The 27,261-nt window shown below is 41.4% G+C and overlaps 1 protein-coding gene and 1 long non-coding RNA gene across 9 annotated transcripts in view; one reads left to right on the forward strand and one right to left on the reverse strand.

The window, feature by feature from the left end:
* The first annotated feature begins 2,953 nt into the window (after window positions 1-2,953).
* nlrx1 (NLR family member X1) overlaps window positions 2,954-27,261 on the forward strand; it is a 59,131-nt gene continuing 34,823 nt past the window's right edge. For 3 of the 8 annotated variants that reach the window (XM_037073536.1, XM_037073529.1, XM_037073543.1), the window contains exons 1-4: window positions 2,954-3,687; window positions 8,249-8,302; window positions 10,130-10,239; window positions 25,371-25,761. In XM_037073536.1, coding sequence (XP_036929431.1) covers window positions 8,286-8,302; window positions 10,130-10,239; window positions 25,371-25,761 — 518 coding nt within the window. In that variant the 5' untranslated portion in view covers window positions 2,954-3,687; window positions 8,249-8,285. The other 5 variants (XM_037073483.1, XM_037073493.1, XM_037073520.1 and 2 more) reach the window with 5 other exon arrangements.
* On the reverse strand, window positions 3,750-5,281 carry LOC119005830. Its single transcript, XR_005070591.1, has 2 exons — window positions 5,146-5,281; window positions 3,750-4,673 (listed from the first exon to the last, which is right to left on the reverse strand). It is a non-coding gene; the product is annotated as an uncharacterized LOC119005830 (long non-coding RNA).

Consider the following 27,261-nt stretch of genomic DNA (forward strand, 5'->3'; position numbering starts at 1 on the left):
GATGGAAAAGGAAGGTGGCCGCATGGTAGATTGATGAATGTACAGAAGGTGGAAAGAGCGAAATAACACAGAGAATGTTGTGTTATATTGTAATATTTAAATTTGTCACAAAGTAATATATTCCATTCATTACATCACAGAAAAATGAGAGCTGTGGAAATTATTGGAACTCAAAACTTCTATGATATACAGAATCTTTACAAGTGCATGCAAACTTTTGACTGTGACTGTATATCCCCTCAATGAATGTTAGCACTGAAAAAATAATACCAGATAACACATCTGTTTAGACAGCAGAAATGATGGTGGTCATCATAGGGCTACAGTGGTTGGAGGAAGTTAGAAAAGACTGAATATTATTTTGTTAGCAGTCCAACCAAGGTTAAGCTAAGGCAATACTGAAGAACTGGCAAATTAGATTGGTAGGGATCGTTCCAATAAAGCAGCATAGAAGAACTGTAAATGCACAGGGTGTGTCCAGAAGAAAGATTCATCACATGAATGTTTGAATGTAAAATTACATATGCATACACTGATGCACCGTAAAAAATATAGGACAGAAAGGACCGAAGACTGGCAGGGACAGAGAGCCATTGCCGAATATTTGAGGGATATTTAAAAAGACTATTGATTTTTGTTTATGTTTTATTTTCTGGTTTAATATATGTAGTTATTTTATCTACTCTATAATGTAAAGCAGTGCAGTAAAAGTCGTAGTTGCCATACAACCAAAAAAAGGAAGCTCGCAAGGCAGTGCTGCAACTTTGTCTCTATATTTAGCGAGTATATTGACGACTTTTGTGCTGATTCCATTCGGTGTGACGACTTTTGTGCTGATGCCGTTCGGTGTGACGACTTTTGTGCTGATTCCGTTCGGTGTGACGACTTTTGTGCCGATTCCGTTCAGTGTGACAACTTTTGTACTGATGCTGTTCAGTGCGAGTCCGTTCAGTGTGACGTTTGTCCTGAGGCAGTTCAGTGTGACAAGTTTTTTTTCTCAGGCCTTTTGGTCCGATGACTATTTTTCATGTGGCTGTTTGGTGCGAGTGTGACAGAGCTTTTCCTGAGACCTAATACCTTTTCATCTGAGGTCTGACGCTGAAGCCTGATCCTGAGGATGTCCTAAATGTGTCCCACGTCAGGGTCTGCACACTTCAAGGACCCGCCTTTTGCGGTCTCACCGAATGAGTCTACTTCGGTGCGCCCTGCAGGCCGCGTCAACTTTTGTTAAACGGGACGGTCTACCCTTCCTTCGCCTCTACTCGTACGTTACAGTTTCTGCAGCCCAGGTCCGTCAAAGTAACAAGAAGAGTAAAGTTTGACTGTCAGATCTGTTTGAGATTTCCTTTTTAATCCTCCTGCTTGTGGAGGAAGAGGAGAAGCGGCTCTGGTTTATCTCGGGCTGAGAGGACCGTGGAGAGGTAAATCTGTTATTGAACTCACAGTAATGTTATCAATATTATCATTATTTGCTAGCTAACAGTTGGGGGAAATTAACATAGCGATACATTACGTTAATGCTGACACACTGCATAACACACTGATCGCCACTTAACTTAGGGTTTTATTTAAATTTTAAAGGCATTATTCCTATTTAAAATGTTTGGTAGTTTTGTTTGTTGTAATGATTTATTATTATTATATTATGAAATTGCCTCTTTCTTAAATCATTCTCAGTGACATGGCAGCCGTGGATGGAGTCAGAACTGCAAACCCAGTTGATGGACGCTGTGATGGACAGAGGACACTGGACCCCCAAACACCCTGAGTACCGACCCAGATGATGTCCCACTGACACCATCCAGCCCAGCAGGGACTCCTGCTCAGCCTGTTACTGTACATCTATATTTGAAGTAACAACAGTAAAGGGAGGGAGAAGATCAAACGAACTATGTGCATTTTTACAAGATGAACGATGACATCCTAATCTGGAGAGAAGAGTGAAAGTGAAGATCGAGACTCAGCAGCTTCAGGTTATCGGTAAAGTACCAGTGGAATCTAGAAAGAAGTCAGAGAATTAACGGATCAACAGAGTAAACAGCAGCTATCCGGGTTCAAATCCACAAAGCGAGCGGCCGCGGTGTCGCTCCTGCTGCCCCAGCCAGCCCCCGACACACCGGCCTGCCGCCTGCACAGCTGCTCGGGAGGGGAGAGACCCCGGTGCTGCTGCAGAGGAGCCATGGACTGTGATGACTCTGAGCAGCATGAGAATTACAATATAATACATTGCTCGTCTTTCCCCTGATGATCTGAATAAGTCGCTAAATTTGTCACTAGTCGCTTTTCAGAAATAAAGTCGCTAAGAGGGTCTGAAAAGTCACTAAATCTAGCAAGAAAGTTGCCAAGTTGGCAACACTGTGTGTGCGTCTCCGTCTCCCTCACTCCCGCCCTCATGTTTGTCATTGGTTTGCTTCAGCTGTCGATCCACAGCAAGCATGAAATGAGGTTTGTAGTTGGCTGGCCTTAGCGGTGCATTCAAGGGCAATCGTAAAAATGATGTTTGTTGTGACTGCCCGAGCTGTACATGCAGGGCGAGCGGGGAAATCTACATCGTTTCTTTTTCGATATTAATATCTTGAATGTTCATATCTAGAAATAGATACGATAACGATATATCGTTCAGCCCCCCCCTCTCTCTCTCTCTCTCTCTCTCTCTCTCTCTCTCTCTCTCTCTCTCTATATATATATATATATATATATATATATATATATATATATATATATATATATATATATATATATATATATATACACACTTTACAGTGTTACAGTCTGGAAATAAAGCAGGGATCACAGCCTGATCTGAATCTGTTCATCTTGGTCCATTTATGTAAACCGAGTCTCTAACATCTCCACAGTCACAATTAGATATAAAATACAAGTCAACCTCTGAACGTCTAACGTTTGAATGTGAAGCTTTTAAGATTTTACTTCCAAAGGCATCAAGCTGAGCATTACCAACGTATTTTACCTTTAAGTTTAATATATCTGGCGTTGGATGTTTAAAGGAGTAAAGTATAGACCCAATACTTCCTCTCTTCGGGTGCGCAATGAATCTTGGGATATGTGAGACCACAAAGTGTAGTAAGCAGTGCACACTCCAAAAAGAGGTAAAAGGAGTGCGCATCTGTGGGGTGCATTATGAGAACACTTTGAATTGGTACACCCTTCGCCGCGGCATAGTGACGTAATCGCACTTCAAATTCGCACTCAAAGTGTGCAGACCCTGAATTGGGACACAGCCGTTCTCGCCACCGCGAGAGGGGGCGTTCAGACGGCAAGTGAATGGCGCATGCGCGAAGCTGCCGCTGGCTGTAATTCTAAAATAAATCACTACACTTAAATAAGTTCATTTTTAGTTTTAGACATATTTAGAGTGTTTTTTTTTAAACTATTTTTTGTCTCTCCTTTATTTCTCTCTCCTCTAACGCCCATTACAATTGCATTCACATGGCCAATTATGCAAATTCGGTGATGACGTCAAAAACCGACTTCTGGCGACTTTTAGGACAGCCAATACCGACTTTCCTCACTGAGGAGTAAGCAACAGTGGCAAGCGGAACATAACATAACATGGAACATAGAGTATAGCTGTCAGCGAAGAAGTGAAAACAATGAATTAAAGTCAGTTAGTTAACCTCAGAATATGGACACAGCGACCGGAGACAAGGACGAATGAATACTTTGGTAAGCAGCTGTAGTTTTATTTTCAATGACATGGCTTTTTTTTCAAGTGTTTTATCTGCGATAACTCTATTTCTAACTTAATGGCGACGTTGTATGTGACGCTAGCTGGCACGTTAAAGTAACTTTGGCTGATTGCTGTAAAATAGCAATATGGCTACATGGCTTTCTGCCCATCCTTCAACAGTCCGCAATGAGGGAGAGCAGTCCTTCTAGCTTTATTATTCCTCATACCTCCGGACCTTGCCAATAGAATAGAAAATGCTTTTGTGTCACTAATGATCTGTACTCCCCAAAGAATCTGATCATTCTTTAAAAGATTATTCCACCAAATTGTTTGTGAAAATGGAAGGTTAGTTGACAAGTGACACTGGTTCAAACAAAACAGTTCAGTCAAGAGTTATGGTTGAAAATTAGATGTCACCCCTGCAAAGTCACTAACAAGCCAAAGTACCTATTTAGACACTGTTCAATGTACCACACAATATTAAATAAAGCCAGTTTTATCAGTATGCCCCCCCCCCAAAAAAAAGATGGAAGAAAGAAAGAGCCACAGAGGAGGATTCCTCTCCCTGGACAGACAGACATACAATAGAAGTTGCATGTCCAGCACAGAAAAACAAAATCACAGTTTACAAGTTGCTTTGATAGAATATCTGATACAAATTACAATATATGTAAAGTGTGTGGATCCAGGAGACGATTGAGCCGGACAAAGCATCACCAAGTGGTGCCCAAGCCACACAAGCTCCTGTCCACCCTGGTGACTTGGAAGAGGGCAAGACACACAAGATAGTTGGCGGTAAAACAGAGAAGGTCAGAGTGAAGTGTCATTAAATTTTACAGAAATAGAGATATAAGGAGATAGTGAAACAGAGGATGATCCAATGATCCAGTGGAGCCCACAGTGTGACGATCCACATCCATCAGTATGTGAGGCAGCAGGAGAGGCAGATGGTCCCAGGGGGCAGTGGTCCATCAGAAGGGAGCTTGAAAAAGAGGAAAAGAGAGGAGGAGGAGGAGAAAAGAAAGATCATTTCTTTGATGTGCTGATCGAAAGAGAGGGTAAAATCAAATGTAATACCAAGATTCCTGACAATTGCATTTTGAGAAATAACACAGTTATCAAGAGTTACGATCACTTGATCAAAGTGGCGTCTGTGTCAAGTGGGGGCCAATGACCAGCATCTCAGTTTTATCTGTATTCAGGTTTATTTGGCCAAAATAATCTTGGTAGAGACAGGTGCAACAGAATCTAGGAAAGAAATAGGTCCTCAGTTAACTTCATTAGTGAACATTTCCACAGGTTCTGTCACTGTTGCAAGATGATCCAAGACCCCAGGCAATTTTTCATAGTGTCGCTATGATTGCACAGCTGATATGACGGGAAGTAAAATATTTGTGCCACAAGTGCAAGGACAGGCTAATGAAGCTTCAAATGTGATAAGAAGGTTGTCTGACCTGCGGAAGAGACAGAAGTGACATTCAGGGTTGACACATCTAATCCATGGGAAAGTCCAGAGTGATACCACTGGAATGAGTAGGTTCGTGAACCAGATGAATGAAGCCAGAAATATGACAAAGTGCCAGAAAGGCTTTACTTATAGGGTAAGAGGGCTTATTTAAGTGGAAATATAATAATACAATAATTAAAATCTTATCTGGACGAGTAGCAATATCTGCAATAAATTCATCAAATTCTTCTAAGAATTGAGAGTAAGGCCCTGGAGGTCTGTAGATTACCACCAGGTGAAATCCTGTTCCCTGGACAAGACTGTTACAACTTGATGAAGATGGTTTTAAAACCAGAGCCTCAAATGAAGTAAATTAAATATCCTGGTTGAAGGTTTGTCTAAAAATAGATTTGTAGATTAGGTCAACACCTTCCCCCTGTTTAGAGGCCTGAGCAACATGGGCGTAATTATAGCGAGGATTCATTTAATAGCAGAAAAATATGTTTACAGCCATGTTTCACATAAGCCAATCATGTCTAACTTACGCTCAATAATCAAATCATTAATCAGTAAGGCTTTTGTTGACCGTGATCTAATATTAATGAAGCCAAATTTAAGGATTTGAAGCTCATTGGAGCATCATTTTCCAGTGTTAAGATGTTCAGTGGAGATTATCGTAAGTAATGTTTTAACTGGAACAAGGTACCTTTTAAGTAATAGTATGCTTTGGTGGCCTATGCAGGTAAAGATACAGTTGTGATTGGTTTTGCTACGTTTTTATGTGAGCCTGTATAGGGTGCTTGCTGAGACATTTCCCCGCTGTCAGTGGTGGGTATCAAAATTAGATTATAGTGATTTACACATTTAAAAGAATAATTCAGTGAAAAAGTGGCAAGGGATGGTGACAGCCTCAGTGTTGTAAACTAAGCTATCAGCCTGGTACTCTGCACTATTTTCCACACAAGACATATTAACCAGGCTAGCAGAGTTCACGCCAACACTGACTGCAACATGCTTGCTAATCATCTGTGACCAGCTGAGTGCTACATCCCTAGTGTCAAACCTGCTTCCAACACTGTCTATGTTGTTAGATAAACAGCATCACTGACTCCTATAGGATGGAGGCCACCCCAGAAAGAGGGCCAATTATCTACAAATCTTAACCGGCTCCCTACAGTGTTGCACCAACGGGTAAGCCTGCTATCGTTACCCTGCTGGGGCAAGGGACCAGCGACAATACATACAATACGGAAAAGTCCAGACTAAGCTATCTTGAGTGATCTCAGACTGCTTCAGACAGATATTGTCGGCGCCAGCATGAATTACACTGCTGCTGTAGCCTGTTTCTCCCTGCGTGATGCCAGCACCCTGAGATTAGCTTTTAGGTCGGAAGGTCTGCCCCCAGGTTAACAGTGGCTGGCGACGGTAACTTAACGTTGCGGGTCATGGAGTCCCCTATGAATAGCATGTGGAGTTTAGCCCTTACAGTGGCAACATGGCTGGCAAGGACAAAACTCCATACAAGCTGCTGACGATATTGAGCTAATGCTAAGGCTAGCAGACGTGCTATCAGGCCCCGGGCTAACTACGAGAAGCTGCTTTAACTCACGGACACATATCTCCAATGGGAACACCTTAGCAAATGCGGAACAATCAGCACAAGCCATCGTAACACTTGTTTATCGAGCGAGGCTTTGTTAACAGCAGTGAAAGGCACGAGTAATCGAGGCTAGGCTAGGTTTAGGAAAGGTAACCGGGCAGCAAGATACGATCGGTTAGAGAAAAAACGAACAAGTTATAAAAGCCTAAATATAGCCAAGCTACAAAACCAATGGGACTATGAAATACTCAGAATCGAAGAATAAACCACAAGGACAGGTAGACAAGGAGAGAGACACAGTAAACAACAGCTCTCGATGTTACGGAAATCCCGGTGGGGGCCACAGGAAGCAGCGTGACCGTCACGGCTAGTACGGGAGCAAACACTAACATCATAACGATTTTGCTGTTGTAGAACAAGGTTTGGGCAATAAACCAATATATTGTAGGCAATATTGTTACCGTCATATATGAGACGAGCCAGCACATCATATTATATTTAGTTATACTGTGATAGTGTTGTCTTTTCCTGGCTTTAAAGGCTGCATTACAGTAAATGCCGTAATGCTTTGATTTACACGACTGTACTTGTTCTTATGATTGCCTTTAGTGTTGATTAATTTGCTGAAATCTCGTATCATATTTTCTGAAAGTACCAGTAGTCATCCTTAAAATATCCTCCCAATATCAATAACCACTAAGTTATTTGGTTAAAATGTGATATTAGTTGTTTTGGTTTGGTTTTTGAGTAAACCTGAGGATCATTTGGATGTTAAAGATTCCGATTCAGATGAGGTAAGCAGTTGCAGTTAAATGTTTCCATTCCATGCTTTGAGTGGATGGATCAAAATGGGTCACATGGCTTGTCCTCCTCTTTGCAACAATTTTAATAATCGTCCATTCACATTAAAAACATATTTATTGTTCCTGCTTCACAAATGTTAGAATTTGCTTCCCTTTTTCCTTTGGTTGCTTTTTATTGTGAGGTTTATGTATGTTTGATAATTGTGACATTTGTTGTGTTCAGCTTCCATGCACACTTGAATCTAACCCTGGCCAAGCTTGCTGGCTTCCATTTGGCACCCCAAACGGAATGACACAAGGCATGACACAAGATATCCTAATTTACTGATATGGATCTTTTTTCTATTATTGGACCAAATGGATCACATTTTGATAATACAAAGTAATTTCTAGGTATTTGATGCACAGGGCGAAAAAAAAAGGTTTTACAGCTGTTGTCTTTATGGGTTTGTATTTGTTAAGAGACACTGAAATATAGAGTGTGGTAAGTACACTAACATTTACTCCATAACCATTATTATTCATACCAACCTCCCTACTGATATACAGTTTTTGTTTATCTTACTTTACCTTGTCCACTGGATGAATGGGCTGCCCAAATGACAATGACCATTCAAAAAGATTGGTCCATGGTGCTGCTTGTGGCGGAAACAGGGTTCAATTTTGCACAAATGGTCTTACCTTTTATTTTATCTGTTTTTTAACAGAGCACTCCCTCACACAAAGAAGCAGTAGAACAGAAGGATGAGGTCACTGCGCAGGTTGGTGATAACTGTTATTCATTCTAAGGCTAAAATGTGTTTTTTTTTTCTGTCTGATCTTAAGTGACAATCGCACAGCAGAGAAACAAATGCGTGTGGTAGATGCATGTTTCTGGCCCCTCCCACTCCCACAATTTGGAATATATGGTATGATAAGATGTCACATGTTTAACGGGGCAAGGCTGTGTACAGTTTTGTATGTCATCAGCAGCACCTTAAAGTCTGATTGTATATGTATTGGGAGCCAATGCAGTGAGTCTAGGATTGGTGTAATATGATCACATGTTCTTGTTGACACCCTCATAGAGTCATAGACTTTGATGCATGTTTCTGATAACTCGCTAGGTTCAAATAGGGTTGTCTTTCTGTTTAACCAACAAGTAGCTGAAGGCTGTCTCTCTTACAGGATGAACAGTTTGAACTCTTAATACACTCTTTGTGTAAGTGCACAAACCTGTCCAACCTCAGATGACCTTTTAAACTGAACAAAATGGAAGAAGCTGCCTGGAGGTTCAGGTGTAATCATCTCATAAGTTAAAAACAATAAGTGACAATAGTAGGGCCCTATAAAATCCATTTAATTTTTTCCCAAATTCCTTTTTTCCGTTTTGATTTTTGGGATGTCTGTGTTTTCCATTTTAATTTTTGGGAATCCGATTTTTTTTACATTTAACTCTTATTGTACTACCAAAAACAGTGTGTTCTTGATGTAAATGACTAAGATGTACACAAATTAAATAGAAATTACCTTAAATCAATTGAGGTGACAAACATATTTCCTCAGCACTGTACTGTACAGTAAAGTGCATCAAAATTTTCATTGAATAAAAACATGGTCAGCTCACAGGCAGATCCAGTAAATGTTTGCATACCAAAATTGTTCTGAAAACACCAACCCTCCCCCTGTCCTCTGAGCTCCCAGCCCAGGCAGAGTCGGCCAAGAGGGCTGTGGCTAACGGCAGCTACTGTTAGCAGCAGTTAACAGTCACTCTGGTATCATATGCCAATAAAATGAATCAGACAGATGGCTAACTCTGACGCATTACACCTTTAATTATGATTTCTCAGGTCTGCTTCTTTGCAGAGCAACAGTTCACCTGACACATACAAGTCGTTCGGGAAATGCTCGGCTCTGTACTGAGGGGTAAATGTCAATTTTTAGAGTTTTTTCACCGAAGAAGATGGAGCCGTTTTGATGGGGGAGGGGCAGTGACTTGTTGTGCCACCCAGATTTGCTTCCCTCCATGCAGTTTTCCCTAGACATTCGTTCCACTTCCACACAAAATCAGCATGTCAGTGAAATTATGTCAAATTCTGCGATATTCCATGTTAAAAAGATTCCGTTTTAATCTGCCAATTCCGCGATTCCGTCCGCAATTCCGTGATCGTGGAAATCATAGGGCCCTACAATAGGGAACACAGATCACTTTTTGTTTTTAAAAGAAATTCCTGGTGCCTCCAGGGAAAGACCCCTTAATTATATTGCTCACATACCCCCTCTGTTCCATATATTGCTGTGCAAAGTTGTGAATGTCACAGAGCAGCATCAGACAAATCTTAGTTGATTTCTTGGGCATAATCGTGTGTGCTTGCTTAAATGTCAGTCCCTTGAGGGAATGTCAGTATACCTGCTGCAACCTGCAAACAGCCTAATAGCAGCCTCTCTGTGCCATGTGAGGAAGATCTACAATCAGTTTGACATTTTGAATGAGCTGTTGACTGTGGGACTGAAGTAACCTTTCTAGCTTGTATCAGCAGATTTGCATCCTGTAAAGATTACGAACAATCCTAACTGATCCATCCTGTGTGATGTCTTGTGTTTTCCAGAAAGCTCAGTCATCTGCTCGGAATATGGCGGTGGAGAACAATGGGGGTTACTCTATACCAACCCAATGGCTTTCACTGCCACACCCTCCACTCAACAACTTCAGAGCCAGGTGCAGAGTTCAGTTAATAGCTTTATTTCTGTGTGACAATCATGACGGTACACTGTTATTAATACAGTTACAATGGGTCCAAAGATTTTTTCAGTATATAGTATCAGTATATAGCCAGTATATAGTCCATTAATAGTAATAATCTCTTACATGTTTGAATATTCATGCCAGTAATTGAAATTAAAGAACTATAATAAAATAGTAAGATATGACAGTAATAAATAAATAAATCAACAAAGTGAGCTTTTTTGTTTCTTCTACTACCCCCAGCCATTGTTCCTTCGTAGGTGGATCTGATTTGTACAATGTTCTGTTTATAGTTTTCCTGCTGGCTATCAGCAATGTCTTGATCAGGTATCTGTCCTCACCCTGTGCGTTTTCTTGTGTCAGATTCCCCAGATGTAACACCGGGCCAGTTTTAGGTATCTCATTTCCCAATATCTTCTTTCATGCTCCCATATTTCTTCCCAATACTCGTTTATCTTTTGGCACTTTGCACATGTGGTCCGCCCCCATCTGTCCACATTGCCTACAACACAAATTGTGTTCCAGTTGTTGTGTTGTGTTATATCTAATAACATTCTTCCATCCAAATTCCCTCCATACCCTTGATCCAGTGGTTGAATGCTGTACCCAGCACAAATTGTACCATTCTTCCTCCGTCAGTTCAATCCCAAGGTCCTTTTCCCATTTCTCTTTTATGTACATTGTTGAGTTCCTTCTACTCTTCAACAGAGCCTGATAAAGAGCTGAGATCACTCTACTCTTCTTCCCATTATATGCATCAGTCATCACCTTAATCATCTCATTTTTGCTGAGTAGCTATTTCTATTTTTATTTCCCTTTATATAGTAGTCCCTCACTTGTAGGTATCTCAAGTAGTCGCCTCTTTCAAATCCAAGCCTATCTTTTAGATATAGAAAACTCCGGACCTTGATAATCTTTTCCAGGCAGAAATGTATCATCATATATTAATGATCACAAACTCTTGGCCTCTTATTCGTACCTCTTTGCCACTGTTTTCCATATGTTTAAAGTGAACTTAAACCTATTAAACTTTGTTGTGTCCTCAATAGTTCTTTATCCCCTACTAGGTGTTGAATCTGGTAGCTCTCCCCCATCTCCCTCTGTAGAAAGTGGTGAGAATGGGGGGTTGGGAGATGGGCTTTCCTCAGCCTTCTCAGGAAGTGGATGCTGCTGGGCTTTCTTCACGGTGGAGCTGGCGTTTAGGGATCAGGTTAAGTTTTCTGTCAAATGGACACCGAGGAATTTTGTGTTCTTCACAATCTCCACTGGGGAGCCATGGATATTTAGTGGCTCGTGGTCCCTTTGAGCTCTCTGAAAGTCAACAACCATCTCTTTGGTTTTGTATATATTCAGGAATAGGTTGTTGACTTTGCACCAGGTTATCAGTTGTTCCACCTTCTCTCTGCATGATGACTCATTGTTCTTGTCGATGAGACCCACCACGGTCACCACAGGTGACTTTTTGGGCACAGGGATAATGATGGTGGTTTTAAAGCATGATGGGACAGTGGCACTGCTCAGGGAGATGTTAAAGATGTCTGTGAGAACATCTGCCAGTTGGTCTGCACATCCTTTGAGCACACTCCTGGGAATGTTGTCTTGGCCAGCAGCATTATGCGGGTTTACTCTTTGCAGAGTCGGGGTGTAGAACACATTCAGCGCATCGGGCAGGGAGGCATCATTGTCACAGGCTGGTGTCGTTGTCCTGTAGTTGGTGATGGCATGGATGCCCTACCACAGCTGCCGTGTGTCTCTGCTGTCTCTTAAGTGGCCGTGGATTTTCTGGGCATGCGCTTGTTTAGCATCCCTGATAGCCCGGGCCAGTGTAGCCCTCGCTGTGCTCAGGGCCTCCTTATCTCTTGCTTTGGAAGCTATGTCTCTGGCTCTCAGCAGTGCACGTTCCTCTGTAGTCATCCATGGCCTCTGGTTTGAGCGTGTGGTGATGGTCTTGATGACAGTAACATCATCAATGCACTTGCTGATGAAGTCAGTAACTGATGCTGTGTGCAGAGTGCACTCAAAACAGTCCTGAAGGGCAGAGATTGCTCCTTCTGGCCAGGTCTTCATTTGTTTGTTAGCTGGTCTGGAGTAGTCTGAGTATCCAAGGTGGGGGCAGGGCTCGGCCCGGTATGCACTGGATATGGTGGTGTAAACAAGGTCCAGCATGTTCGCCCCTCAGCTTTGAGATTTGCATGGTTGAAATCTCTGGTGAGAATAATCAGTCCTTCTGGGTGTTTGTTTTCAAGATCAGTGATGGTTCCGTACAGTGCAGCTAGCACTTCCTCAGCGTAAGCACTGGGAGGAATTCAAAGAGCTACTATGTGCAGGGAGGAGAGCTCTCTCTGTAAATAAAAGGGTCTACATCACACAACCGCGTATTCCACCAGCGATGAACAGGACTTGGAGACTAGGACAGAGTTATTGCAGCAGTCCATATTGATGTAAACACACAGTCCTCCACCTCGGGTTTTACCGCACAGTGTTGGATCTCTGTCAGCTTGATGCGAGGCTAGTCCGTCTAGCTGAAGCACTGAGCCATATTTCTGTAAAAACATATACGCAGCAGTCTCTGGTGTCCCGTTGAGTGGTCCATTGGAGTCTGATGTAGTCCAGTTAATTTTCAAGGGAGCGAATGTTGGAGAGCAGGATGGACAGGAGAGCCGGTTTAAGTGTGTTTAAGCAGTGTTTAAGTCCCAGAAAAAGACTGTGATGGTAGGCTTGTGGTCCTGTATAGGTGTGCTGCAGTTTAGCAGCCTCCTGAGTGCCGTTGGTACATTTAAGACAGATAATACAAATGAAATACACATAAATAACACAGTTTTTTGCTCTCAGGGGGTCGTAGTGAAAGGTTCGCTCTGCCGCCGTTGCTGTTGCCACAAAAACTTACTAGAACAACCTGTTATAACCATGACAACTTGGCAAAACTTCCCTGCAAGTTAAGTATTCTAAACTAATCTGAATTTTCTAAACAATGTAGTAGTTCCAAGTGCTGTATTGTTGGCGACTGGACTTGTTTAGCCCTTAAAGCGTCAAAGTCGCAATCTGCCCAATCTTGTTACTACTTTTCACCAGGAGATGACGGACATGTGTGCCTGTAATCTGAGCAGCATTTGTGGGCGTGGTTCTATTCAGAGTTTTAGAGTAAAAAGAGTTTGTAAAACACCCTCCAGTGCAGAGACGCAGCGGTGAAGCAGTGGTAGTAGTGCTGAGCGTAGCGAGAGCAGAGCAGAGCGAAAGAGTGTTTTTTCATTTACTCACGATGCCGAGAGGTCCGTTTACCGTCGACGAAGTACTTCATCAGGTACTGGCTGACTCCGATTCCGAGGAGGAAGACATGCAGTTGTCCAGTGAAGCAGAAACTGACGTTAGTAGTGACGGCGAGTCCGCGTGCCATAGTCCACAATCAGCACATGGTATAGAGGATGCTTCACCTCAGCGTGGCCGGGGTGGAAGCATTCTGCGAACGCAAAGCAGGGGATGTGGTCGAGGTGGCAGGGGGGCTCATAACACCACAAATATGGGTGAATGTAGCAGGGATAAAAACAACCGTGGATGTCGTGACAGATGCGGGAGAAGCCGCGGGAAAAAACACACCGCTAATGGTGGCGGAGGTGGCGTTCACTGCCGCACTGTAAATCACGGCGGCGATGATAATGATGATGATGGCTGGCAGTTCTTGAGAGAAGAGGAAGAGTATCAAAAGTGGATCCAAAATTTTGATGAGCCTGTTGGTTATTGTGGAGACGATCTGACAAATTCTGAGCCCATTGATTTCATCTCTCTTTTTCTGAATGATAAATTCTGGAGCCTCATCACCAATGAAACAAAGAGATATGCCCACCAGTTCTTTGAAAGGGAAATTTTGAAACCAAACTCCATGACTGTGTTTCATGACTGGTATGATGTGACTGTCCCTGAAATGAAAGCTTTCATGTCACTTCACTTGTGCATGGGGCTTGTGGAAAAATCTGAAATTGAGGACTACTGGGCAGGTTTTTGGCCAACTTACACACCTGACTTTGGCAAAGTGATGGCGAGAAACAGATTTGAAAACATTCTTTCTTTCCTTCACTTTGTAAATAATGATGACCACATTGAGAGGGGCCAGCCAGGTCATGATAGACTCTTCAAAGTGCATCCCATAATTGATTTGATCATTCCTCGTTTTGCTGCTGTGTATGGTCCACTCAAGGAACTTTCCTTGGATGAAATGACCATTGCATTCAGGGGAAGGTCAACATTGAAACTGTACAACCCAAAAAAACCTGACAAATATGGCTATAAAGCATTTGTCTTGAGTGAGGTCAGCTCAGGTTATGTATTAGAGTGGTGCATCTATAATGCAAAAATACAAGCGATGAGGACAATTTAGGGGCAACACACCATATTGTCTGTCAGCTGCTTGCCCAGCACACTGGGAAAGGGCATGAGGTGTACATGGACAGCTCCTACACATCACCAGCCTTAGCTAGTGAGTTAGCTGCTAAAGACACCGAAATGTGCGGGACAGTGAACTGCAACAGGAGAGGGATGCCAAGAAGGGGAGATAGCCCAGTGTTCATGCGGCATGATAAACTACTGGCTTGTGCTTGGCATGACACAAAGCATCTCACTCTGCTGTCCACCATTCATGGCAACACAGACACCCAAAAATGGATCCGGACAAAGGAAAATGTGACTGGGTTCCGTCAAACTATGAAACCAGTGTGTGTGGACGGTTACAACTCCTTTATGGGAGGAGTTGATACATCTGATCAACGGATGAAAACATGCCTGTTTCCACACAGATCCAGGAAATGGTACAACTGCATTTTTGATGCGGACCACACTGATTTGATGCATCAGTGTGGTCAATGCGCACATCATTTACACACGTTGTAGTCCTGGTCCACACAAACCACTGAAGGCCACTGAAGACATTATAACATCTTGGCTTGAGGGCTTCTCCAAAAAGGAAAGCAAAAAAGGAGGACGGCCTTCAATGCAGCAGGGAGAAACGCGACGGAGGCTCATTGAACGACACTAGCTCTGCAACACAGACGAACGTCCAGATTGTGTTGTCTGTTCAGATCGCACACGCCCGAAAGGCCGTCGACAGACACAGTTCAGGTGCCGTCAGTGTGGAGTAGGTCTTTGTGCTGTGCTTTGCAATGAAAGATACCACACACTGAAAATCTACAAGCAGTGCCATCTTGATCATTGAAGGTCTTAATACAATTTCAATACAATACCATATGGCCGCCGACCAGTGCTATAAGATTATACAAATTGGATCAGTGAATTTATTTCTATCCCAAATTTCGTTTCATACTAAAGATATTTCACATTGACTGTTGACAGTATTCCTTTATCTCAAACTGCTCTCAAACTACGGCCTTTTGAAATCTTTATAAGAACCTGTTGATGTCACAATATGCAAATTAGATGACAATTTACTTCCAGCCCAAATTTTGCTTCAAACTGAAGATATTCCTCAATTACAGTATGCCCTTATCTCAAACCACTTTCAAACTGCAGCCTTTTGAAATCTTGAAAACAAAAATGGATGTTTTCCATGGCCGCCACCTGGTGATGTTACAATAATCAAATTAGATGACAAATCTACTTCCATCCCAAATTTTGGTGCATACTGAAGATATTTCTCATTTACAGTATGCCTTTATCTCAAACCACTTTAAAGTTATAGCCTTTTGAAACCTTGATATCAAAATTGAACATTTTCCAATATGGCCACCACCTTGTGACGCCATAGTATGCAAATTAGATGAATAATTTCACTCCCATCACAGACTTTGAGTCATACTGAACAATTTCCTCACTGAGAGTATACCTTTATCTCAAACTGCTTTCAAGTTGTAGCCTTTTGAAATCTTGATATCAAAGTTGTATATTTCCTTGAAAAAACCCTGGCGCCTAAAGGGTTAAGTTTCTTGAAGACTAGTGCATTGCCGTAGGAAGTATGTGTTCCTATAGAAAAGTGGGAGGTTGCATAGCTTTTTCATGGAGGCCAAATGAGGCTGTGTTTAAAGGTGGGACCTCAGGGATATTTAGGTTTGTTGTGAAATTCGATATTCCAGGGTATAATTGGCCATTTTTGACTATTTTTGATTTAGCCATTATATTTCACCTTAAAACTATTTACCTTGCCCTGCTTGGTGTCTTTATTTTCAGCACAACCTCACACGTGTGACTGTTCAGTTATTATTTCATTTTGACATACTGTATTAACACAATGGACCTAAAATCACAAAAAACATAAAATCCAAGTAGGAAAAGTTAGATTTTTTACTGTGAAAACCACAAATATGTTTAACAAACCATTTTTATCACTTACAATGCAAATACAAATTGTTGTTTTCTAAACGTGTACATGAGTTTTTGAAATTTACAAAGTTATATGTAACTATTTACCAGAGGTGGGAGTAAGTCACATACATACAAGTCATAAGCAAGTCTCAAGTCTTAACCTTCAAGCCTCAAGCAAGTCCCAATTTACTGTGATCAAAATCAAGTAAGTCAAGTCGAGTCATGGCGAAGGTCAAACAAGTCACAAGAAAATTGTATGAATATATTCTTCATATTTGTAGATGCAGTAAACAGAAGAGGGTGGTTAGTCAATAATGTGATGTAATTGCATAGTTGATCAATTTTATATTTTTTTTTTCAAACCCATGAACACAAGAATAAGATTAGATTAATATCAGCCCTGGAACTGTACCATACTGCACGTTCTGACAGCTGAGAATATTACCCTCCGGCATTGCCCCCCCCCCCCTTAAAAGGAGGCTGAAAATAACAGGACATGTCTGTACTGTCCTGAAATGTGTGTTTCTCTTCTATAAAACACATTCTACATCTCGGAGGTGACGTCTTCACACATGCGGCCCCTTCTCCTTTCAAATGGGGCAGAGCTCTGTGAGAAACAGCAGGAGAGACACAGACACAACACCTGAGGGAAAAGCAGGTCCGTCACGGACGTGCACAAAAAACAAGTGTGTCACACCGATTGTATGCCGGTACGATGTTGTGTTGGGTTGTGAGCGCGCGCCTACATTTAAAATAATGGCTTTGTGCGCACTGAAGACACTATATCTGAAACTCACACACGCTTTAACCAAGACAGCGGCCAAAATCACCCAGGCATGAAATCATTTTTGAGTCCAAATTTGATGATTTTTGGAGCTCACTCCATGCTGCCTCTCCTCCTCTGATCCTGTCTGCCACAGTGCCACTCTGGCGCGCACCGCATCATACAGTGGCAGGCAACGCCTCAGGCTCAGGCCTTCCTCAGCTCTTTCCTGCCTGTTCCATATTGAGCAGTCTCCTCAGTGTTTTGGCTCATTAAACAAAAAAAAAACTACACTACACACTTAACACACTACACCAAACACTACATAACACACTAACTATACACTCCAAACACGCTAAATGTCACAAATCTCTCAACTCTCGAAACTTGATATCTCTATCATTGTCTGTATCACCATCACTGCTGCTGTCACTCTTTTGCTGTCGTCCCTCCCACAACTTGCCCTCTTCCTCAGCAACCAAATCGCGTGGTTTGCCATATAATTTTGTGATTGGTTGGTGTGGTGCCTTTTTCCACCATAAGGAACATGTTTTTTGCTTGCAAACACTTCCTGCTTGCGAACACTTTCATGAGAAAAGCCTGTTTTTTTCCGTCGCTTCCTGCACCAAACGCACAGCAAACGTGACGGCAATGTTCGCAAAAAAGCATGGTGGACATTTTTTTATCATAAGTCTGATTTTTTTGCCTATCAACACAATTTAAAAACTGGTATATAGTTTGAAGGTTAGCTTTAGCTTAGCGTAGTCGCTGTAATCCGGAGTGTCCAGCTAGCATGTCGTTGCAAAAGTGAATCAAATAACTCAAGATTTTTTGTAATTATCTCTCGTGACCTATACATTCATATCGAGTACACATATAAATGCAAATTAACACGAAGGGATTTACTAGACCAATTTATATCTGGAACTATTTGCGGCCACAGCACAGGCAAAGCACTGCTACCACGCGCAAAGACACCACTCAGCACCTGAAAAGCCTCAACTTCCGTCAATACACCAGCGTGGCTACTAAGTTCTCTGCCTCTAGGAAACGACAATGCGAGTCGGACTAATGTGAAGTTTCAGTGATAATGTTAGCAATGTATAAACCAAGGAAGGGTAAAAATTATAACGTTACTTACAGGCATGGATGATGAACTCTGTTCTGCCTCTGTACTGAAAATGGATGGGACGGCCGTATCCTTCAGATGTAGCAGCATCTTTCTTGTAGCATACTGCATTTTCTCTTCGTAGTCCTCCGGTTTAAAATGCTCATCGCAAACACGATATTGATTGATTTTATTCACTGGTGTTGTTGCAGGAATGTCGAGGACAGCAAGCCAAAGATTTCTTCGTTCCACTGGTTTTGGAATTCTGTGCAACATTATGTTCGTGTATGTCCTCTGCTTGTTATCGCAGCCCTTCACACAGCAAATAACCATTTTTCCTCAGTAGATGTGAAACTAACCTCAAACTACTAACGTAACAACCTTACTGCAACAACTTCTTCTCTTACTGCAACTACATGCAGGTAACACTGGAAGTTGTGGTGCTGTGTGCTGTCAGTGTATTGACGGAAGTTGAGGGTTTTCAGGTGCTGGTCTCAGGTTTCATGTCTTTGCGCGTGGTAGCGGTGCTTTGCCTGTGTTGTGGCCGCAAATAGTTCCAGATATAAATTGGTCTAGTAAATCCCTTCGTGTTAATTTGCATTTATATGTGTACTCGATATGAATGTATAGGTCACGAGAAATAATTACAAAAAATCTTGAGTTATTTGATTCACTTTTGCAACAACATGCTAGCTGGACACTCCGGATTACAGCGACTACGCTAAGATAAAGCTAACCGCGGCGTTTCTAGATTAGGGCAATGGCTGGGTCGGCTAAAAAACGCTTTGGCTCACTCATCCAACTCTAGGCACTGCGGGGAGTGACTCAATTTCACCTAGGGGTGGCGTACTCCTTTAAATTCACGTGATTTGGATGCACCGGTGCTTCCGTCAACTCAGGTTAACAGTAGGGGTGGTTTATCAGCCAAATTTCCCAATTCGATTCGATACCAATTGTTGAAATCTCGATTCGATTACAAATCGTTTTTTGATTATTAACAATTATCGATTTGGTTTTCAATTATTAACGATTATTGATCTTACATTTAATCGGTCAGCTGCTGAATTATTTTACTTCTCTTTTGAGTAACACCTCACAGCACCTTCACTATTGTATAGTGTAACTGTAATATCAAAATTGTTATTTTTTATTTTATTTTAAATGTAGTCTTTCACTGTTAAAAGAAAGTTGCAAAGCTCAGCATCCAGACTCATGTTAGAAACATTGTCGATGACGAGAACCAGGTCATGTGTCTCTATTCCCCACTCGTCTGCCATTTCTTTGAGAAACTCACACATATTTGCGTCTGTGTGGCTATCATCCATAGTTTTCGTCTGAAGTACGTAGGACATAAGCTTCCATTAACTGCTGACATAATGAGCCGTAACGGTTTGTATTACATTTAAAATAAATAAATGAATAGATAATATTTATTTTTTTAAATCAATCTTTGGAAATTTAATAATCGAATCATAATTGTCAAAATTATAATTGCGATTAATCAATAATTGATTTTTTTCACCACCCCTAGTTGACAGTAGGTACGTTCAAGTTGAACTCCAGCTGACTGCCTGCAACAGTGAGATCTACTGATGACTGTAGGGGCGGGGATACAAACGCTGCTATAAAGTTGGACACTCTCTACGTGACGGGAACAGAGAGGGCTAATAAGAGTGGATAGTACAGAAACACTTCAGTTGAACCTGTGTTGTCTGCATGCAAAACACAGCAGTTAATCACTTCTCTATCATCACCACAAGTAGGGTGACAGAACTGAGCAATTTATTGACATTATCATCATCACATAATTGTAACACTGTACATATTATCTATTTATTTTTACTTTTTTTTCATATGCTTGCACTACTGCCTTATACTGTTTGCTTGTTCGGCTTACTCTATATTAAGTGAATAACCGGATGCTTCTAAAATTTCGTTGTACACTATGCAATGACAACAAAAGGATTCTGATTCTGATCTTTCAGGGTTGTTGTGTTACATAAAGGATTTTATAGGTTTATTCATGTTGACTATCCCATAGGTGCGGCCATACGGCTCCTACTTATCTGAAAGTATGTGATATTTGAGTAGAAAAGAGGGACAAGTGCTTATGGATATGGAAATTCATAGAAACAGACGTCATATGTGTCAGCGTAGATAAAGGCCAATTAGGGCAAAGTCCTGACGTCATGAAGGTGGGTCTAGACTCACACAGTACCTGGAGAGCAACTGCTCAAGTGCTCTGCAGCTGCCTTGCTCCCGCCTTGCTTCCACAATAACTTAAGGTTATGTGACATCGAATTCAGAGAATAAACCACTCCGATTCACGTCATCATGGACACATTTTGACCGGCATGCATCACGATTTAGGCAGCGCTGCGTGATCTTGAACTCTCCTAATGCTAGCGGAATTTGTGAATCATTTATGAAATCATTTATTAATGGTATCATTGTAATCTGAACATATCCAACGTTGCACAACCTTAAACCATGCAGCAGCCATGTTGAAAATCTCAGGTCAGTCTGATCCTGATATGCAGAGATATTTGAGGCACACACACAGACAGAGATTTCTTGCTTTTATAGAGAGATGTTCAGGGTTTCCCCCAGAAAACCTGCTAAGCCAGGTGGTCGGTTGGAAAGGAGGCCCACTGGCAGAGAAGCATGTTCTCTTTTTTCTTTGTGACAAGTGCCTGATAGGTAACAGAGTCATGACGTAGTAGAATTTAGAGTGATTCCATACTGCCTTGCATTAAATCAGTGTTAAAAGTTCATTTGTATGGTGGGCAGATTCATGCTTAAGGAGTCAGTAAAGGCATTTAAACCACCAATTATTGCTTCATGCTTCATATTAAGTAAAGCAATTGACATGCCTACATCATGAAACAGTACAAGCTAACTAATCAATATTTCATAATAGATATTTCATTATAATCAGTGATATAATATACATTTCAAACAATGTGGCATTCTGCTTGCTGCCATATTGATGCTGGTACGATGGTAGAGAGACCCAACAAGAGCGTTTTGCACATCTTGCCTATAAGTACTGCAAGGAGAACAGTACAAGCTAAGGGCTAGGTGAACCCTCTCAAAGTTTGTTGAAGAGGAAGGATTAAACACTTCAAATTCTACATTCTAAATTTAACAATAGATTCACACTGCTATAGATTAAATTGAATACATGATAAGAGAGCAGAGGATGCCTTATTTCTAACAGATCAGACACTGGGCGATGGATGAAAAACCTGGTCAACTGCGGGCCTGCTGCATAAAACAAAAAAATGATATGAATTACACAGTAGGTATGTGGCAGTCTAATGGGACCATCACTTATTCCTCAGCAGCAGATAAATCATAGTCAAAGATACATTTATAGCTGCCATTATTAAGACAGGCAAAAGACTTTCTTAACCATCAACCTTCTACAACTCACCACTGAAAATAGAGGATCTCTCTCAGGCAATTAAAGATATACCTCTGAATAACAGCCTCCCTGCTGATTTTTATAGATCATCTAAATATATTATTTGTCCCTTATTGCTTGAGGTATATAATGATCAGTGTTGGGCGTAATGTGTTACAAAATAACATTACAAAAGTAATGCGTTACCATAATGTATTGCGTTGAGGCAGTAATGGAGTGATAAAACACATTACTAACTATATTTTGGTAATATTATTACAGTTATTGAGTCCGGTAACGCATTACAATCCAAGCTGTCGCACAGACGGAGATTTCAAAAAAACAACCAAGGCACAACAGCCATGAATAAAGAAGAATAAGAAGACAATTTGGTTTGGAGATGGCAAGATGGCAACAACAACAACCGATAACTAAACATTTTCTAAGTGGTTATACTCAGAAATGGCTGAGAGCCTCACAGCAACGTGCACTTCATGTGGGAGGCCAAGGGAACTGCGACCTTATAGGCAGGAGAGTAATGGTGGACCACTCGTCAAGTCTACCTGTTATGTCGCACTTGGTGATCGACACTTTTTGTCTGCCATGACGGCAATGCACTGGAGATCCAGCTCCTACATTTAATAGTTCAAAAACCGTCTTTTTTTTAAACTCTGCGTACACAAACAATGTTCTCAATGCTTGTGTTTGTGTGTAGAGACCCTGGTGGTACTACGAGCAAAGTTTCACGTTGTGTCGAGCCTTCTTAGTGTTTTAAAAATAGCGATTTTTATGCTGGCATGCCAGTGCCTCTAGCCCTCCACTGAAAATTAGCTTACCCGAAAAATAAAATTCATATACTTGTGGTAGATTAAAAGAAAACAAGTGAAAATATTAAAAAGCTTAATTTAAAAGAAATACAACCATAAATCATCATGTGAGACATTCATCCAGATTCAGGGGATGTGTATCGTAGTGCTACAGGAAATATGCAGCACTGTTGACAAAGGCCAGCCGCTCCACTGTTGCATCAGAGTACCTGGAAGAGGTCAGTGAAAAAAAGCTAATCGTTCCCACAGTAACTTGTGGGAACTCGTTCTATGATGCCTGTGCACGTATCATTGAAATGCCCCTTGCCAACATCAATAAGCTTTGCACACAGCTTCACATTAAATGCATGAATGATAAGGAACACTGTTTGATAATGAAACTTTTCACCAGAGCACTTGACATTTTGCAGGGTGAGGACACTTGTTTTTACGGTACACTTCTGCCAACTTTGGAAGTTCTGATAGTCAAAACCCTCGCAGTCAAAAATGGCCTATCAAAGATGACTGGTGAACTGCCTGACATCATTGTGAAAGCAATCAAAAGTCGGTTTGCAGCAACTCGTGTCTCACAGCATGCATTGCTGGCCGCTGTCTCACTGCTGAAGTTTAAGCTTCGCTGGGGAAGTGAGAAACCAACGAAAGACTACATCAAGTTCCTGCTCACTACAAAGTGCAGCTCCTTGTCTGATCCTCATCCAGCTGCTGCTGCTGCCAATGACTTTTTTCTTTTGATGCACAGCTAGATGACTCAAATGCACCCATGTCCATGGAAACAGAGGTGCTAGATTATCTTAAATCTGCCCCCATCTTGGTGATGAACGATTTCAGCAGCTTCTCCTGTTGCGCTATAACAAATACTTTAGTGGTATGGAGTAGTTCTGTAGAGCCTCAGGCTAAGGTCAAGGCTAAATTCCTTCAGTAGTTGTGTTCATTATTTTCAGCTTTTGTTTTGCTGTATGTTTTCCTCAGTTGTACTGTATATTTAGCCCTAATAATTAGTTATCATGAGAAAACAATCTTTGTTATATGGAGGTAACGAAATAAGTTAATTCTTTATCACAAGAAAACAATCTTTGTTATATCGAGATAATGGGATAATAAGTCGTTACCACGAGACAACAGTGCATGAAAATAAGAAAAATCCATGGCCATTCTCAGCTTCCGTAGGTATATGCTCAGGTTCTAAAATACTTAATTACAAAACATGCCCTGTCTGGTGGCTGTTAGACCTCATACTTGAAGTGCACTTTTATTTTATTATTGAAATAGTATAAACTATTAACATGTTTAATTTCATGGAAATGTAACTGTTAAATCTTTGTGTGGCCACACTTTGTAACTGGGGAGCTAATAAATGAGGCATAGATAAAGAGTTTGTGTCATGTCATGTAAAGGTTTTGGTTGTTTAATTATTCTATATTATTACATTGTTGTAATTCTCTGCTGACAAAATATCTTCCCTAAATATGCTGTCAAATTGTCAGTAGTTTAAAACAGTTATTTTTACTACAGTTATTCTGTGTCCCATGTCAGTCAACTGGGGTTGCACCTGAGGTGTCCAATCAGGTTGCAGAGGTGGCCAGTGCTACCTCGGCCACCCCGCTAGCTCAGTCCCTGCTTGCAAGCCATTCTTTTTAGATATAAAGATGCCTTAGACCCTATTGGTTATCTGCTTATTTCTCTTCTTAACTAATAAAAATCTCGACCAAAGTTCCCCCACAAACCACCTGTCAAAGGTCAGTGTCAACATAATACACGTGTATCAATCTGGCTTTATCCCAAATAATTACAGTTCTGACAACATTAGACAACTGGTCAACTTGCAGTACCTGATATATATCACTGTGTTTACCCACCTTGTCATCAGATGCAACCAAGGCATTTGACTTTGTAGAATGGTTTTACCTTTTTGAAACACTTAACATTGTTCATGTTGGAAAAACCTTTATTACGTTGATAGGAAACGTTTTTTGGAATCCCCTATGTTTGCATCTCAAACAGCCTCATATCTGTCTCTTGCAGACCTGTTCCAGATGCACAGGGCTGCCCTTTAAGCCCAAGACTATCTGTACTTGTTTTAGAGCCCCTTAGCACAGAAGCTGAGGGGTAAAATACAAATCCATTGAATCACAGATGGCAATACTTGATGATTTGTTGTTGTTATTTTTGGCTCCACCAGAAAAATCTTTACTCATCTTGTTAGACTGTATTGAGGAACTTGCACAAATATCTGGATATCAAATAAACCGGAATAAATATGAGGCTGTCTCTATTCTGATTATTGTCTATCCACTAATCTTAATCAGCTGAAATTCCCTTGGTCCCAAAAAGGCATCAAATACATTCATGTTACACTTGATTATAAAGAAATGGTTCAGTAGAACATTAGCCACTGCTTTATAATATGAAAATTGATTTTGGTAGATCGGCCAAAATTAAACTTTCATTTAGGAGGAGTGGAGTTTGAAAAATGTGTGAATTTTCCAGGCAGGATATCTTGGCCTCTGCTACTTTGACCATTCTCTTTTAGTCTGTCTTTTACACATGTTTTTTCCCATTTAGATTTGTGGTCTAATGTTGATAGGTATGCTTTCCATTTCTTGAATCCTGTCAGAGAATGCGTAAACGGGTAAGTAGGAAGGCTGGATACATTCACTCAAAGTTTAAAACACTTTTTTTTCTCTCTTGTATTAGATCCCTTAGAGATTCACAAGAAGAAGCTCTTCCTGTGGTTCAGCCACCTTCCTCAAGAAGAGAAACAGTTTGGTGGTTACTTCAGCCCAGAGACCATGCATGTGGATCCACTGATCCTTGAAAGAAAAGCTGAGGAGAGTGCAGGACTGCTCAGCCCCCCTCTCCAAATCCAGACCCCTGGCAGCCCTTCTGTGACTGTGGAACAGCTTTTTGAGCCCACTGATGCCTGGAATGGGGGTCGAGGGCTCAATGTGCTGCTGTACGGCGCTGTGGGAACAGGGAAGAGTACAGTGGTCCGAAAGCTGGTGCTGGATTGGTGTGCTGGGACCACCCTGACCCACTTCAAGCTTTTGATTCCTTTCTCTTGTGAGGACCTTGGCCAACTGTCAAAGTAAGATATCTTTGTCTTAATACCCTTACACACCAGGCCGATGGTCGACTGTCAGACATTTACAGCACCTTTGGTGTTGCGCCATTCTTTTCAGTGTTTTTTTTGCCCATACAGCATGTAGAATTGGCAGCAGCTTGTCAGTAAGAGAAATCAGTCTGCTCTGGCTGTTCAGGTTAGTTGATTAGTGCACAAACAGAAAATGGGAAAAGAAAGGGAAACCCCTTTCAGTCTGTTGCTGTAGTATTTCACCCATTTAGTGCAGTGTCCAGTGCCATTTGCAACTTTTTACCATAAATATTCTCCATTAGGAGGTACTATATTAGTGAGAGTGGAGTCAAAAATTGCTGCTGTTCTAGTACTGTTGAGATTGGTACAGAGCATCTGAAAGAACTGCAAACTAATTCGAAGTTGAGCTAAAATTGAAGCAAATCCCTTTAAATATGCCAGACCCTCCAACACAAGGCCCAGTGCCTCTATGGACCAGAGTGCAGCTGAGAGCCCAGTCCAAACTAGAACCCGACCAATTTACCTGCAGGTCGATATTATCGGCCGATATTAGGCATTTTCCAAACTATCAGTATCTGCATTTATAATGGACAATAAATTAAATTTGAAAAATTAAATAAAAACAGATGAAACACCCTCCAACCATAAGCGTTGACGTCCACCAGAGGGCACTCTACAACAGGTTGAGTGTATACCACCTGATTGATGTACAGGACAGCCAGTCACGGGTCATGGGTCACCATGCATGCGCAAACGTGGTAGCTACTGCAAAACACAAGCGAGCTAAGTGTCTGCGTTAGCATTTTCAGTTGATTTCAAAAAAGACGGGATATAAAAAAATGTGCATTTGTCAAACTACCATCACTATTCCAAAGAGGGGGAACGTTGAGAGGCACTTTTGAACTGTTAAAAAGTACAACACTGACTTTCCTCTGAAAGCAAGCTGAAGGAAGAAGAAGAAGAAGGAGGACGAAGAAGACGGACGAGGACGAAGAAGGAGGACGGGGATGAGGAGGAGAAGAAGAAGGATGAAGAGGAGGAGGAGGAAAAAGAGAGAAAGAAGAGCAGTAATGGCGACACCTGAAGATTTACACATAAGTAACAACCTTGCTTATTAGTGACGTTGAGTCAGAAGGGATCCATTCGTTCTGTCTTGGTATCTCTCTATCCACCTTTCTCCCAACTTCACACAAAGGAGGCCGGTTTTTATCTTCAGGTGGAACTGTATATTTACATTTCGATGGTTTCAATACCTGTCATAGTGGCGGCAAACCCATGGATTTAACACTGGCTTTTAACTACTGTATGATGTTCATTGTAAATGACATATAAAACAGTGCATGTTTTTATTTACAATTAATTATATATTCTAATCCATATTATTAGGGCCTGAGCAGGTCACAGACCTGTGATGTCCCTATTGTAATTGAAAGAGACAGAATTTTGGAATGTTTTGGAAGCCTGAACATACCCCAAAACTCACCAAGTTTGGAC

Source organism: Acanthopagrus latus, chromosome 2 (genome assembly GCF_904848185.1).
Source record: "Acanthopagrus latus isolate v.2019 chromosome 2, fAcaLat1.1, whole genome shotgun sequence".
Taxonomy (NCBI): Eukaryota; Metazoa; Chordata; class Actinopteri; order Spariformes; family Sparidae; genus Acanthopagrus; species Acanthopagrus latus.